General features: G+C 40.9%; 1 protein-coding gene across 3 annotated transcripts in view; it reads right to left on the reverse strand.

Annotated features, from left to right (window-relative positions):
- Window positions 1–16,467, reverse strand: part of PLCB1 (phospholipase C beta 1) — a 457,205-nt gene that overhangs the window by 181,601 nt on the left and 259,137 nt on the right. For all 3 annotated transcript variants that reach the window (XM_029071936.2, XM_029071938.2, XM_029071937.2), the window contains one exon: window positions 10,959–11,096. In XM_029071936.2, coding sequence (XP_028927769.1) covers window positions 10,959–11,096 — 138 coding nt within the window. The remainder of the gene's footprint in view (window positions 1–10,958; window positions 11,097–16,467) is intronic.

Consider the following 16,467-nt stretch of genomic DNA (forward strand, 5'->3'; position numbering starts at 1 on the left):
TCCCTTGGGAGTTAATCATTTTCAAAGTGGCATTAACTCTCTCAGAACAATGGAGAATCGATTCGGGCTCAACATTATATTGTTAATATGGATTTTTAAAAATATTTATAGCAACAGAAGTCCTTTCTATGCAGGCATTTCTGTGTTTAATATTTTTTCCTTAAGCAAGGAAGGGCTGAAAACACTAGACGTCATTGTTATTTTTTCGTTCTGAATCTGTGCCCTTTATTGTACAGTTGAGCATATCTGATTTTCTCTCACTATATCAATAGCTCTTTGAGGGCAAGGGAAGTCTTTTAGTCCTACTGTATGCTCCCAAGCACCTAATACAGTTCTCTGCCACCAGCCGAGTCACCAAATACCACTGAGGAGGAAGAGGAGGATGCAACAGCAGATGGGGTTATTTTTTAGGACGATTGAATTATTGTGCATACCTCTTGATTGGTCTGGGAGTCTGTGATGCAAAACCTCTCCTGAGGCTGCTCATTAAGGCAGGGTCTTGGCCCTGCCCAGTGGTCAAAAATGTAATTCTCTATAAGAAAATCATTGTAAAAAATAAACAGCCAATGAAGATGCAGTGAGATATAACGAAGTGATATTTCATAGTATGATAATAAAAGGCCGTGGGTTCTAATCCCAGCTCCGCCACTTAGCTGTGTGACTTTAGGCATGTCGCTTAACTTCTCTGTGCCTCAGTTCCCTCATCTGTAAAATGAGGATTAAGACTGTGAGCCCCACATGAGATAACCTGATTACCCTGTATCTACTCCAGAGGTTAGAATAGTGCTGGGCACATAGTAAGTGCGCAACAAATACCATCTACTATTATTAATAGACACAGGACTTCCAGAAATGGGAATGAAGTTGAGCGGCAAGGGGGAGAGAGGGTCTGTGCTAATGTCCATGTTGAACAGACTTTCTGGGTTATGTCAGGATGAATGATAGAGGTAGATTCAGTGCCTGGAGAAGCATGGAGTGGCCTGTGAGCATCTTGGTTTGTTTGTGTCTCAGGAAATGATTACAACTTGGTGGAGCAACCCAAAGTTTTTCTCCATTTAAAAAAAAATGCCTTGGAAATTTTTACAGGTTCCATTAGTTGTTTCTAAAATAATTCCACATATATTTAGGCCAAGTTTAAATAGCAAGTCTAAGTTCCTTCCTATACACTTCTAGGATATCTTTCATTTCTTCCAAATTTTTCTCTGCCTTTTTCATTTTTACCTCAAACCAAATTCGGGACACATCTATGACACTGAAACAAGTCTAACTCAACAAAAGATGTGGACAAACATTACAGTTGTCACTTGGGGCAAATTGCACAGACCATAAGAGACAAATTGACACTGGATTAGGGTGTTAAAAAGTTAGAATTATTTGACCTAGAACCCAGTGTTGTATGACGTGACAGTTTTTAAGAGTAATCTTCTAGGCTCTATTTCCGCTTGATCAAGCTGCATGTGCTGTCGCTAGTTCTGTCATAAGCGAGGCAGAACTGAAAACAATTTATCATGATCCTATTTTAATTTTCTGCTTCCTTATTTCACCTAAAGCAAGGTCAGTTTCAAGTTGCAGCCCCATTTTTCATGAATTCTTCTGTTTCACAAAGCAGTTCAGGTGACTGAATCTTTTGTACAGAATGATCACGTGAAGATTCAAAAAGTCTTAAATTCAGAGATACGAACACAAAAGTTAAAAGATCATTCTGAAACTTTTTCCAAATCTTAATTATCTTATAAATATCAATTTTTATTCTTCCTGGATCATTTATGAAGTGCTTTCTACATCCAAAAAATTGTTAATTTGCTCAACATCGCTTTTCACTTGTTAGAAAGAGTATTTAGGCAGGAGAGTTCACTGGATATGTGATTCACAATTCAAACGGAAATTCACTACCACATGCTGAGTGCCTGATAAACATTTCCATGAATAAAGGTTAAAAAAAAATCAGCAAATGCTCTGAGGACTGAGAACACAGTGCCAAAGTTAATCAGTGAAGCACAAATTTATTTTTCTATTTACAAATGTCCCTCAAAATCACTCTTGGGGCAAATGAGGGACCAGCAGCAATGGTTTGGGCAAATGTAGGCTACAGAAGGGCCCTAAAAGGTTCCCCCACATGGCTTTCCCATTAGGCACTGCAATCCTAACCTGCAAATACCTCTGCCTTGCTAGTCCTCTCCCTTGTCACAGACAGGACCGCCATATGTGCTGAAATGTGCCCAATCGTTTGGTGGTTTGATGAAATACCCATTTGGGAGGAGAGGGTGTTGAGGGGGAGAGGAGAGACTAACACACTGCCAAATGTATCAACACTTATGATCCCAGCCCAGATTTAAAAACCTGTATCTACAAGGGAAAGGCTAGCATGCAAATTAGAAAAGAGAGAAAATGTGTTCTTCTCAGGTGCTGTGGCCAGGCTGTCAGTGTTTCGTGACTCATCACATAGAGAGCCTAATCAGTCATGGAACACTACACCTCTGGCCTTTCCGTCTCTGCCATTTAAAATGCACATCACACTTTTTATTCATGGATGGCTGAAACCAAGAACAGAAACAGGAGGAGTGAGCTGTGGGCTCACACTGAAGAGAATCTTGGGCTGCTAAATCAATCTGTACTCTGTTCTTTTAGTCCCCTATCTGCAATCAAGGAGTGCTTCTCCTTTCTTTGAGAATCACCCTAGGACTTTTATCTCTTCTGCAATGCAATCATGTTTCAATTCTCAGAATGGAAGCACAATACAATGTTTTGTAATGACTACTTGTTCTTTAATCTTCTGGGTCATTATTTGTGTTCGAGAGGGGATGTTACAAGTTGATCACTGATGTATGAAGCTAAATGCCAACAACTTGGTATTTCACGAGCAACTGCCTATGGGATCCCCTGGGCCACCCCTTGGGCTCGATTCCAGAAATGACATCATGTGCCTTTTCTGAGGCTGTCTCACATTTTCAAAGAAAAATGAAAAACCCTTTGTTTACACAAAGTGGCTGGGGTGCTGAGGCAATTTACCGGATGATTCTGAAGCCATCTCAGAAACTCTGCCTTGAAAGAGAAAGGGCTTTATTTTTCCATTAAATAATTCAGGTGGCTATCCATGTAGAGAAAATTCACTGGATAATGGCTCAGCTCTATCCTTTATTTTGTGAAGATTCATTTCTGGAAGTATCTTTAAGATGACTCATTTATCTCTCTCCTCCAGTTGGTTCTACTCTCAACCACAAGACCAACCTAAATCCTTTTAATTCAAATTCATTCGAAACACATCATTCTTTTCAATCTGAAAATTCACAAAGATTATCAATACCCTAGGCCTCTCATCCTAAGGTACATTAACTACTGTGCCAGGTAGAGCACAGGAAAAAAGAACACAATCAACGATATTTATTGAGCTCTTACCAAGTGCAGAGCACTGCACTAAGCGGCTTGGAAAGGCACAACACAACCGAGTTGGGAGATGTGTTCCCTGCCCTCCCCATTCTGGAGGGGGAGACGGACATTAAAATGAGTTGGGGATAAGTGCTGGAGGGCTAAAAGGGTGAATATCGAGTTCTTAGGGTTAATGATCCAAGCACATTGATGATGCAGACAGATAAAAATCATTTACAAATAATGGACCAATAAGGAACAGGCACTGTGTCGAATCCTACAACCTTGCATCTATCCCAGTGCTAACACATAGTAAACACGTAAACATGCCATGATTATGATTATTATGGCATGTTTAACTGATCATCGGGCTACAAGCCTTGAAAAAATCCCTAGAAATAATAATAATAGTGGCAATAATAATAGTACTTCTGAACCAATTACTATGTGTCAAACACTACTGAGCACTGGGAGAGTTGTCCAGAAATTGCTTTACACAGTGACTACGTCCTAGAAGCTTGCGGTATTCAAACACTTTGAGATATTCTTTCAGGAGAGGCACTGTGCTGATCACAGGGTTTCCGGAGTATCCAAAAGATGAAACTCAGGTGTACTTACACCCTGCTACACCCTCCCACTGGTTGTAGGTTAGTAAACGAACAAGGGCCAGTGAAGCTCCAGGATCTCATATCATTCCTGACCAATGAAGAGAATCTTGTGAGGTCCAGGATACAGAAAGAACTGGAGTAGGGCAAGGGGTAGCAGAACAAGAGACGAGGTGATCTATCTGTGATCACTACTCTAATGCATGCTTCATCATCTGCCCTCTTTTCAATTTGGTTTGCACTTACCCTAAATTATGTTTGGAAAACAATGTTCTCTGTACCCCAGGGGCTGCATTTTTGGGTCATAAGTGTTGCAAAAAGAGGCTGAAGATTCCTAGGAGATTGTTTAGATTATGATTAGGTTGGTAAATCACTCTTAAAGTAGCATATCAACAGCACCTGTGTAGGAAAGGTACTGCTGTGATTTCTTTAATTGAAAAAAAAAATCAATGGAAAAGGGGCTTCTCATTCTTCTAGAGAGCTGCAATAGCGGTATCGAAGTCTCCAGGGACCCAAATTGCACGGCTCAGATTAAAGGGACCAGTATAATATTAACACACAATAGTCAGTTTCCTCCTCCTCGAGATTAATTCCAACAGACACATTTAGACAGGTCTGCATGGGGCAGGGATATTTTTTGACCTAAATATGATTGGAACAAAACGATATCATCAACCAGTCAAAGGCTTGCAGGGATCAATGCCTTGGCACTTTGATGCAGGTAGCACTAGTTCCTCCTCAGACCCCACGGTCTGGGAACATGGCCAGCACAGGCTGACAGATGGGGCTTTTCAGCTTCCTGCACACACCACTTCATCCTGTCCTTTGGGGGGGGGAGGGGGGAGAAACAGGCTGGAGAGCAATTCCCAGAATCCAAGCAGGCTGGCGGCACAATGGAAGGGGGAGTTCGGCACACAGTTAACTGCCAGTTGTCTGGACTCCGAGACTAAAAGGAGTCGAGAAAGACCAGTCTCAGGGCTAAAGTTCCTTGCCTGTTCCACTTCAAGCTACGGATTCTGCTTCCTAAAAAAATGAATTGCAAAAAAAGCAACAAGAATCAGTGCAAGCAGGAAATAGGGAAGACCAAAAGGAGTTTGAAAAACACCTGGCACGCCAAAGCAAATAATACAGGATTCTTCACTGATTTACTATTTCAGAAGCAGCATGGAGTAGTGGATGGGGTCCAGGCCAGGTCATAGGTTCTAATCCCGGCTCCGCCACTTGTCTACTGTGTGGCCTTGGGAAAGTCACTTCACTGTGCCTCAGTTACCTCATCGGTAAAATGGGGATTAAGACTGTGAGCCCTATGAAGTACATGGACTGTGTCCAACCCAATTTGCTTGTATCCACGTCAACACATAGTACAGTGGCACATAGTAAGCGCTTAACAAATACCATTAACGTTATTATTCCTAAAAAGCAGCAAGTTGACTAATGAAATCAGAGGGGCCTTTTAAAATTGTGGAACTAAAAATTGATCAATCCATCAGTGGTATTTATTGAGTGTTTACTGTGTGTAGAGCACTGTACTAAATGCTTGGGAGAGTACAATACTACAGAATTGGTAGATATGTTCCCAGCCCCTAAGGATCTTAGAGTCTAGATGGTACTCAAGGAGAAAAGGAGCTATCCATTCATTCAATAGTATTTATTGAGTGCTTACTATGTGCAGAGCACTGGACTAAGCACTTGGAATGTACAATTCTGCAACAGATAGAGACAATCTCTGTCCATTGACGGGCTCACTCAATGGATTATTTTAATTCAACCTTCAGTATGAACAATTGGAAGGTAATGGCCTTAAGGAAAAATCCTCCAAATTCTAAGCATTTGATGAGGGAACTCAGATATCACTCAGAAAAGAGATTTGAGGCTCAGTATTTACTCTTCTTTAAAATCATGGATCCAGAGTACTGCACTAGACCAACCTAACACAGGGAATCATCAAAATATTTACAGAAAACAAAAGTCATAATTTTGCCACTGCATAAAATATGTTCACATAACACAAGTGGCTCTGGCCCCTGCATCTAAAGAGGGTTTTAATAGAGTTGGAGGCGGTACTGAGAAAGGCAACCCAGAAAACTGGGGGCTAGCTAACAGATTGAAAGGATTAAGAATCTTCACTCTGGAAAGATGGAGGACGAGGATGGATTTGATTGATGCTTTTGAAGTCACGAAGGGTGGGGACAGGATGAACACGGACTCATTCGCCAAATCTCAAAACAACAGGATGAGGACTCACCCACCGGAACTTGAAAATGGTAGCTTCAAAACAAACAAAAGGAAAACCACTTCTTCACGTAGCGGGCGGTAAGTAGGTGGAATTTATTACCACAGGAAATTGTGCTGGCCAAAAATATCAGCCGGCTGAAGGAGGGTTTGGACAAATGTGTAGAGGAATATGCAATAATGCATCACTCCAGGCAAGCTGGGAAAAGTGAGCAATGCTACATAGCATTTCCCTAAGCATTAATATGATGTCAAGGACTGCAATCATTATTCGTAGAAACACTCACTGAGCATCTGTATGCAGAAGACATCCTTGAGGCAGCATGATCCCTGTCCTCAAGGAATTTACAATCTAATATAGGGGTCAAATGGGCACAAATCATAAGCACGCACTAGGTATCATCACAAGGTTTCTTCGATCCTATTAAAATCGCCAGAGACCGAACATTTATCTTAGTAATGGCCTTACATAACTGTAGCTTTCTGATATGCCATTAGAGTCATTAAGAAAAATGTGGATTTGGTAAAACTCTTTCAACCTGATAATGGGTTAGCCCTGAGGAGGAACAGGCATCGCTAGGATAACCAAGCCAAACGGCTTTGAATTTTCATGCCACGGATGGGGGCCGGGAAACATTTAAAATGCAAGTGCTTATGACATCCATAGACTTAATTATCAAATCAATGTATCCAGTGGATGCACAGTTGTGAAATTATGATTGATAATCTGAATGCTGCAAATGGGGATAAACATTTTATAGTGAGCCATTAAAACAATAAAGCTCTATATCTTCTGGGAGTTTAGGACAGACCAACAACAGAGACAGAGAAACAGGGGAGGGAATTAACAAATAAGTTGGTTAAGGCATTTATTAAGAGCTAACTATGTGGCAAGCACTGTGCTGAACAATGATTTCAGGTGTCCTGAAAATAGAGATTATTTATGTAACTGTATAATTACCCTTAAGCATAGAACAAATAATAATAATAACGATGATATTTTTTAAGCGCTTACTATGTGCCACGCACTGTTCTAAACACTGGGGAAGATACAAGACAATCAGGTTGTCCCACGTGGGGCTCACAGTCTTAATCCCCATTTTACTGATGAGGTAACTGAGGCACAGAGAAGTTAAGGGACTTGCCCAAAGTCACTTAGCTGGCAAGTGACGGATCCAGGATTAGAACTCACAACCTGACTCCCAAGCCCGTACTCTTTCCACTGAGCCACGCTGCTACTCATCAGTGTGCAAATCATCAAGGGGAACTTACCTAGGAAAAAAATATTTCTTTGTGGCAAATTTCCATTATTGACCTCAATCTGTATACTGGAAAATCTATCTTTAGTACCAAAGATTTTTATGATGAGGGTGGTGTGGACAGGGATACCATCTTTCGATTCAGTATTATCAGTGTTCCTTCACAAGTCCTAAACAGAAACCCTGATCCAGATATCGTAGAGTTTTTCTACGGCACTGCTCTGTCTCCTCATCCCGGAGAAACTGAATGGAAATCAGGAAATCTAATCAGGTAGGCCAGAATATATTTTTAAATTCACACTTGGCTTTAGCACTGGAATACATATTCTTCCTCCCCATTAGTCTGATAGCCCCATATAGGAAAGACTGTGTCCAATCAGATTGCCTTGTATCTACCCCAGTGTTTAGCACACTGCTTGGCACGTAGCAAACACTGAAACCCTACAATTATAGATCAATTGATAGAACTAAAGCAGAAGCAATGAACATTCACTTGAGGAATGAAGAGCTATTGTATAGTTGGGTAGCCCATTTGGATAGCATCATCTTTATCAAAGGTATTTATTGAGCACTCACTGTGTGCAGAGCACTGTACTAAGCACTAAGCATTGTTCTCTGCCCAGAGTGAACTGAGATTCACACCTGCTGCAAATATGCTTAAATAATGGGGATTGTTGGCATTTAGGGTGCCACGAGCCTGAACTCCACAATCAGCATTAAGGGAAACTCAGTGCATCTGGGATCCAGTTTTTTTGGGGGGGAGGAATGGTAGGGGGCAGGGTATATATTAAGCATTATGTTTTGCACTGTTTTGAGGAGTGCGCTAGGTACAAGTCAATCAGCTGGGACACAGTCCCTGTCCCACACGAGGCTCAGTGCAAATACAAGGAAAACCAGGTATTCAATCCCCTTTTTACAAAGAAGGCAATAGGGGTACTGATAAGTGACTCGCCCAAGGTCACATAGAAGGCAATTGGCAGAGATTGCATTAGAAACCTAGTTGTCTGACCTGAAATCGGTATAGAGAATTGGCAGATATTAGCTCCAAGTATATGACAACGATTATATTCATATATACAATGTGACGTTTCAGAGCATATGATAAGAATCTCAGTACTTTAAAAGAAATTCACCTTATGGTTAATAAAAAACAGTATATACACATAAGCTCTGCATTACGATTTCACAATTTGAGCAAAACGCATTTAGAAAGGGAAAGAAAATGCCCTGTTGTTTTGTTAATTATATAAGGAACATCAAAAAGCTGCTGAAATGCCCTCTAGTGATTCAGACTTGGAGGAGAATCTTACAAGCCCACAGAAGTCTGTCTCTTGGGGCAAATTAGTAGAAAAAGAAATAGTCATTACCCCTTATCGAAAAGCACTTTTACATAACTGAGTAACGTGCAAAGAAACAAGAAATTAAATATAAATTATAAACACCATGGCCCATAAGTCTGAGACGAGAGAAAGTATTGGCCTACTTTCACTGAGCAGAAAACCACCTAAGACACAGGGTAATGTTTTACAACATGCTCATGTATATCAGTGACACTGGCATATTTTGGTTGAAATCTTGTTCATTTTATACTGGAGGAAGGCCAGTATAGTGAAGAAAATATGTGAACTCATTTTTAAAAAAAGATTTGGGGTTTTCTCTTCAAATATGTTAGTATATTTTTCTGAGATCCCAAAAATAGATGACTAATGAAATGTCTGGAGGGGATGGGAAATCAACTAGTCAGTAATAAATTCCTATAAAAATGGTTTACAAAACCACAAAAGAGATATTACATCAAGAAACGTGATTAAAGCATATCTCCAAAATGGTTCAGGAGTGAAAATGTCAGGTACTTCATCCTTGAAAGAGATAAGGTAGCTTCCAAATGGGCCAATCGAGATTCAGAGAGTTGTATTCAGAGTGTTTTGGCCAGCAATACTTGAGCACAAATTAAGCCCTGAATTCTGGCCAGGTATTCAGCGTCCAAAAGACACAAACAGGTCACAGCTCTCGGAACAATGGCCTGATACATTGGTTACCGCAAATGAAATTTAGTCGGGGTAGGGGAATTTGAGGGGCGGGGGATAGGGGAATACAGAAATTGCAAATCAAATTATTCTCGTGATTGTCAGAAATAGATTCTAAACTCCTTTAAGGCAGGGGCTGTGTCATTTTGTTCTGCCAAATGCCCTACACTCTGCATACAGATGGGACTCAATGAATGTTTGTGATACTCGGAAAACCTTTCATTCATTCAATTCAATAGTATTTATTGAGCGCTTACTATGTGCAGAGCACTGTACTAAGCGCTTGGGATGAACAAGTCGGCAACAGATAGAGACAGTCCCTGCCGTTTGACGGGCTTACGGTCTAATCGGGGGAGACGGACAGACGAGAACAATGGCACTAAACAGCGTCAAGGGGAAGAACATCTCGTAAAAACCGATGGCAACTAAATAGAATCAAGGCTATGTACAATTCATTAACAAAATAAATAGGGTAACGAAAATATATACAGTTGAGCGGACGAGTACAGTGCTGTGGGGATGGGAAGGGAGAGGTGGAGGAGCAGAGGGAAAAGGGGAAAATGAGGATTTAGCTGCGGAGAGGTAAAGGGGGGATGGCAGAGGGAGTAGAGGGGGAAGAGGAGCTCAGTCTGGGAACGCCTCTTGGAGGAGGTGATTTTTAAGTAAGGTTTTGAAGAGGGACAGAGAATCGGTTTGGCGGAGGTGAGGAGGGAGGGCGTTCCAGGACCGCGGGAGGACGTGACCCGGGGGTCGACGGCGGGATAGGCGAGACCGAGGGACGGCGAGGAGGTGGTCGGCGGAGGAGCGGAGCGTGCGGGGTGGGCGGTAGAAAGAGAGAAGGGAAGAGAGGTAGGAAGGGGCAAGTTGATGGAGAGCCTTGAAGCCTAGAGTGAGGAGTTTTTGTTTGGAGTGTAGGTCGATAGGCAACCACCGGAGTTGTTTAAGAAGGGGAGTGACATGCCCAGATCGTTTCTGCAGGAAGATGAGCCGGGCAGCGGAGTGAAGAATAGACCGGAGCGGGGCGAGAGAGGAGGAAGGGAGGTCAGAGAGAAGGCTGACACAGTAGTCTAGCCGGGATATAACGAGAGCCCATAATAGTAAGGTAGCCGTCTGGGTGGAGAGGAAAGGGCGGATCTTGGCGATATCGTAGAGGTGAAACCGGCAGGTCTTGGTAACGGATAGGATGTGTGGGGTGAACGAGAGGGACGAGTCAAGGATGACACCGAGATTGCGGGCCTGCGGGACGGGAAGGATGGTCGTGCCATCCACGGTGATAGAGAAGTCTGGGAGCGGACCGGGTTTGGGAGGGAAGATGAGGACCTCTCTTTAACTGTAAGACTTTGGGAAACATCACACCCTTGTCCTAGAATAAAAGATTCTGAGCTGTTTCTGGAAGGGTTGGAAAACAAAATTCACATTAATACTTGTCTAAATTAATTCAGCATCTCATAAATTCCAATATACAATACCTTCGCTAGTTCTTCTTGAAATGCCACTAAGTTCAAATGGGAGATGTTAACCAAATCTGGACCATACACTACAGTTATCATACGATGTTCCAGGCGTCCTATGTTCCCCACATCCAACAATTCTCGCAATTTCGGATCCTACAATCAAGAAATGGAAAAAAAAATCCATCAGTCCATTCATTTTAATCAACATAACAGTCATACTAATTTGGAGAGTTAAGACTATTGCTTTGGATTATGAACTAGATTTATTGACAAACTGTAAGAATTTTGAGGAAATGGATTGTGTCTAACTATATTATACTGTCCTGTGTACTTTGTATAGTGTTTGGCATATAACAGATGCTTAATAAAATACTATTAATTGACACTTTAAACAGTCGTGCCTCAGTGGAAAGAGCCCGGGCTGGGGAGTCAGAGGTCATGGGTTCGAATCCTGGCTCTTCCCCTTGTCAGCTGTGTGACTGTGGGCAAGTCACTTCACTTCTCTGTGCCTCAGTTATCTCATCTGTAAAATGGGGATTAACTGTGAGCCTCACGTGGGACAACCTGATTACCCTGTATCTCCCCCAGTGCTTAGAACAGTGCTCTGTACATAGTAAGTGCTTAACCAATACCAACATTATTATTATTTAAGAATTGACACACAAGATTTTTCTAACAATTATAATTCACTCAAACTATGGCAAGAATTCTCAGTTTGCCAAATAAAATTTGACGATGGCCTGATACACGGCTACTACCAATAAAAAGTGTAAAAAAACCATTAAAAATTGAACAAAGAGCAAGAGTTGAGAGAATAGTGGAACCAACAGCTTTCCTAAAATGATTGATTCTTTCCGTCAGGATAGAGAGCTACTTCTAGGTGCAAATTTGCAAACCTACACATACCCATACAAACATATAGAATGATGTGTGTACATCAAACAGAGTAGGACACCTTTCTTGGCTTTTGTCACTGGGGCAAACCACTGCATCCTCAAAGTAGAACTGTTCTGACACCAAACGCAGTATCTAATGGCACTGTGGCTGATCCCTTTGGATTCCAGACCTTGAGGCTTTCTTGTCATGGGACTTTACATACTCTACAGTAGGGCCTACCTATCTTTCCTCTTCCCCTTCCATTGATCCTAAACCTAATGGGAGAAATTAGAGGACTTGGCGGTTGTTTAGCCTTGCCAGCAACTTCTAAATCACGTAATTCTTCCATTATCTAGAAATACACCAACACTTCCAAAGCAATGAGAACCTGGCTATTGAGAGCATGAGGACCCTTTTGCCTGCAGCCCTGGTCCTTTCAAGTGATGGCCAGAGCAACAGAGTTTAAAGATGGCCACCGAGAGGATGTGGAAAGGTCCTTCTCTGAACATAACCTTTTGCTCTCTGGCTTCCTGTAAAAGTCAACTTCAACAGCAAAGACAAAAGGAGCTATCAGAAACAAATGACCTGACTGCCAGCTAAGAGATCTGTTGGCAGTCAGCACATCATTTCTCTTTGAAAGTTCTTCCCATTTAAAGTAACTGCTATTATTATTCTCAGTTGCTAAAATTGATTTTAAACATGAAGCATCTTTCTTCACCCATGTTTGAATGTCAGAGAACACAAGGCTGTGTTCGGAGAGTCCCAGCAAAGGCCGACGAGATTCCACAGAGAGTGAAGAGGCAGAACTGGTTCCTCTAACTTTCCACAGCTGGGGCCTATCGTATATCAGTGAGATTAGAGGGGGAGAAATGGGATTATTTATTGGATAAACTAGGAGTAATAATGGATTAGCGATACTGAGACAGAATTAACTTTATTGTTGTTGAGGCTAATTACACAATGATACCGATCTCTGTAGAATGACTACCTCACAGCTACTAAAGATAATTGAAATTAGAAAGGAGGGAGGGAGGAGAGAGACAGAGACTGAGATAGAGAGAGAGAGTATGAGTGTCCATGTCACTGGTAATGTGAGAGATTGCATTTGATCATTTGAGCAGTAACTGTCTAATGTCTGGATACTTGAGATGAAAACACTTCTTAAAATTCACATGGAAAATGAAATCCTAAATCACATTTTTTAAAATTAAAAGATATTGTATTAGTACACTCAACTTTTATTCTATATTTCTCAGTAGGAAGATATGGTAGAATGTTATAAGGGCATTTCTTTGACCTTTACCCCTTACTGACTCTTTCTAGAGAACAATGTCAGTCAACTCCCCTTGCTCAGAATATAAAAAAATATGAATCTGTATTCAGTAGACTGTGGATAATCATATTGAAAATTAGGACTGAATGGAGAAACTATAATTCATCTGCTCCTTTAGTGTGCAGTAGCAGTTTAAAACACCTTCTTGGGGAGAAACGTACTGAATAGGATAACATAATTGAAGCAAGGGGGGATTTCAGAGCGCTTAGTATAGTGCTCTGCACACCACAAGCATTCAATAAATACCAATGATCGAAATAGGGTAAAAAGTTGAGGAAAATGATGGTACAAAAAGGGGATCAGTATGTACATAGAGCACCCTCAGTTTCTTCAAGAAACTGTTCACGCTCAAGGACATAACTGGGTTCTAGGGACATATATTCCTAAATATTATACTCCAAAAATAGAAGAAAAGGGAAAAGATGATTCAATTTTAGAACCTTAAGTGATCTCAAGCAAAGAGTATCTATTCTCCCAACAAAAAAAAAATCACAGAAAAGATTAATACTTAGCTGCATCAAACCAACATAAGATTGAGATAGCTTAAATTGATCCCTTTAAAACAATTCTGTAAAGCTACAAATGTACTGATCCATCACCCCTGCACACACATATATCCTTTCCCCACTATTAGTACTAGTTGCAGTATTCGTTAAGGCCTTACTGTGTGCAAAACATGAAAAGGGTTGCACTGGATCCAATAAGGTCATAGTCCCTGTCCCATATGAGGTTCCCAGTCCACGAAGTAGAGAGACCAGGTGAAACTATCCCATTTTACAGATAGGGAAACGGGAACAGAGAGGTTAAGTGGTTTATCCAACATCATACAGAGGATCAGGGTCAGAGCTGAAACGAGAACGAGTCTCCTGATTTCCATTCCACTCATTCCATCATACCCTGTTACCTCTTTCTTCATTTTTAAAGATGATACTATTGATGCTAAGATCTTTCTATGTGTGGAAGTATGGCTGAGAAGAATTATGCACATCCTACAATCCTTTCTACCCAGTGAAAAAATAAAAATAGTTCTCTATTGCATTGATTCAGTTGCTACTTATAAGACCTATTACTATTTTTGAGACTTTATCTTGGTTTTATGTTCTTTTTAAAGGCTTTGTAGTCTCCCAAGTGCTTAGTATAGGGCTCTGCACATAGTAAGTGCTTGATAAATACCACTGATTGATTGATTGTGCTAGAGGAGAGCTCCCCAGTTGTACATTCTGCTTCTTTCGTCTCCCAACAGTTCACTATTTTATCACATTGTCAAGACTGCTTATCCCTGCTTTTCTGCTTCTAGGTTATCTCTTTCAGTTCATTCTTCCAAAGCCAAAGTTGCTTTCTTGGTAAACTTTTCTATGTCCATGTATCATTGGATACTATGCCACCAGGTAGCAGTTTGGTGACAGCAAAGTCTATTTTGTTGGTGAAAATATTTAGTTTAATTTGAGGGTTAAAACAAATTCATACTTTCCTTTGATTCACTTCTGTTTTTCAGTTTCAAGTTTTTGCAGATTTGCTAAGGATAGCCCTAGTGATAACTCTTAAAGCTAACTTTTGTTTCCTCTAACTTTCCTTCTAAAATCCAACAAGTACGACTGTCTTCTCTCCTGGTATTTTGGCCTAAATTACATTTGGATTAGGAGTTTTTAATGCTCTATTAGTAATAATCTCAGATACTGGTCAACTGGACTGTATAGGCAAAGCTAATGCTCTCACATATCTTTCTAGAACTATTTAAAAGGCCTCTGTAAGTTTCTTTGCCCCTGCTATAAGCCAAACAACATATTAACTTCCATTCTATTTCAAACCAATGTCATAGTCCTCTACACTTCAGTTTTTGCATCTCTGTGAACTCATTTATTTCCATACCACCACCTCCTACACTTGTTCCCCATCCTACACAGCCCATTTCATAAATTATTTTTCTAGACTGTATTCGTGAAGAGTATTTCACTTCCTTCACTAATATAGTCTGTAACAGTCATATCTCTTAAATCTCCGAGGAGTGCTTTCCTTTTTGTATGAATGCTTGAATTGAAGTCCTTGCCATAAAAGTTTCCATTATTTGTTATGTTTAATGAATATATATTTATCCAGGTACACATCTATAGATATGGTTCATTTTCAAAGATGATGTTGCTGAAAATGTTTTGGGTAGCTCCAGTGACCCTTCCACATTGTGAATAAAGGTATTTGGGTACCACTTTCTCAATCAAGGTAAGCAGTGTAGTCTTAAAAATCAATCAATGGTATTGAATTGAGCATTTATGGTGTGCAAAACCCTGGATTAAGCACTTGGAAAATACAATAGAGGTGGTAGACACAATCCCTATCCACAGGGAATTTACAGTCTACAGGGGAGTTTTAGCAGCAATTCAAACCTTATAGGGTTGCCTATGCATGGTGAAAACTGTTCAGCAACTGACAAATAATAATAATAATGGTACTTATTGAGTGTTCATTATGTGCCAAGCACTGTTTTAAATGCTATGGTAGATATAAGTTAATCAGGTTGGACACAGTCCCTTCCCCACAATCCCTGTCACACTCTTCATCCCCATTTTACAGATGAGGTAACTGAGACCCAGTGAAGTGACTTGCCCTTGGTCACACAACAGACATGTGGCTCTATTCACTAATAGATAAACATGGGGGTTTTCCTACTTGTAGGAATTTAGGAATGAGAGAAGTGGGGAGAAGAGAGATGCAATCCCTTTGAGAACATAAATTTAATTTACTTTTTTAGTAGAGGTGAGGGAGTTCGCTTGTACCTTCCACGCATAGTCATCTAGCCCCAACATCACCAACTGCCTTCACCTCTTCTATAAACCACTGTTAGGTATGGCAGTCTTATAGAGACCATTTGGTCTACGTTAGTACCAGTGGCACTGAATGTTTTAAACCAAAAAAAAAATGACTGTCCAACACAGAAAGTGATATGTTCTTAAGTTGTTCTTAAAATGAATTTCATAACTATTCTTTGAAGAGTTTGAAAGATGGTGAAGGAACAAAAGGAAATATGAGATCAGAGAGTTTTCTTTTTCTTGACCTGAACTTGCAGGTGAACTGTGTTATTACTTGGGCCGTGCCAACGTGAGGTTCAGGGCTGGTAGAGTGAAGTTCCTGTGCCCCAACCAGCCTCAGGAGTCTAGCCAGGACCTCTCTATGCTTTCTCTGACAAACACAGCTGGGGCGGAGATTTCTAGAACACAGGCCTGGGAGTTAGAAGGATCTGGCTTCTAATCCTGGCTGCTGTGTGACCTTGGGCAAGTCACTTCACTTCTCTGGGCCTCATCTCCCCGTTCGATAAAATGA

The sequence above is a fragment of the Ornithorhynchus anatinus genome, chromosome 9 (assembly GCF_004115215.2).
Source record: "Ornithorhynchus anatinus isolate Pmale09 chromosome 9, mOrnAna1.pri.v4, whole genome shotgun sequence".
NCBI classification, from domain to species: Eukaryota; Metazoa; Chordata; class Mammalia; order Monotremata; family Ornithorhynchidae; genus Ornithorhynchus; species Ornithorhynchus anatinus.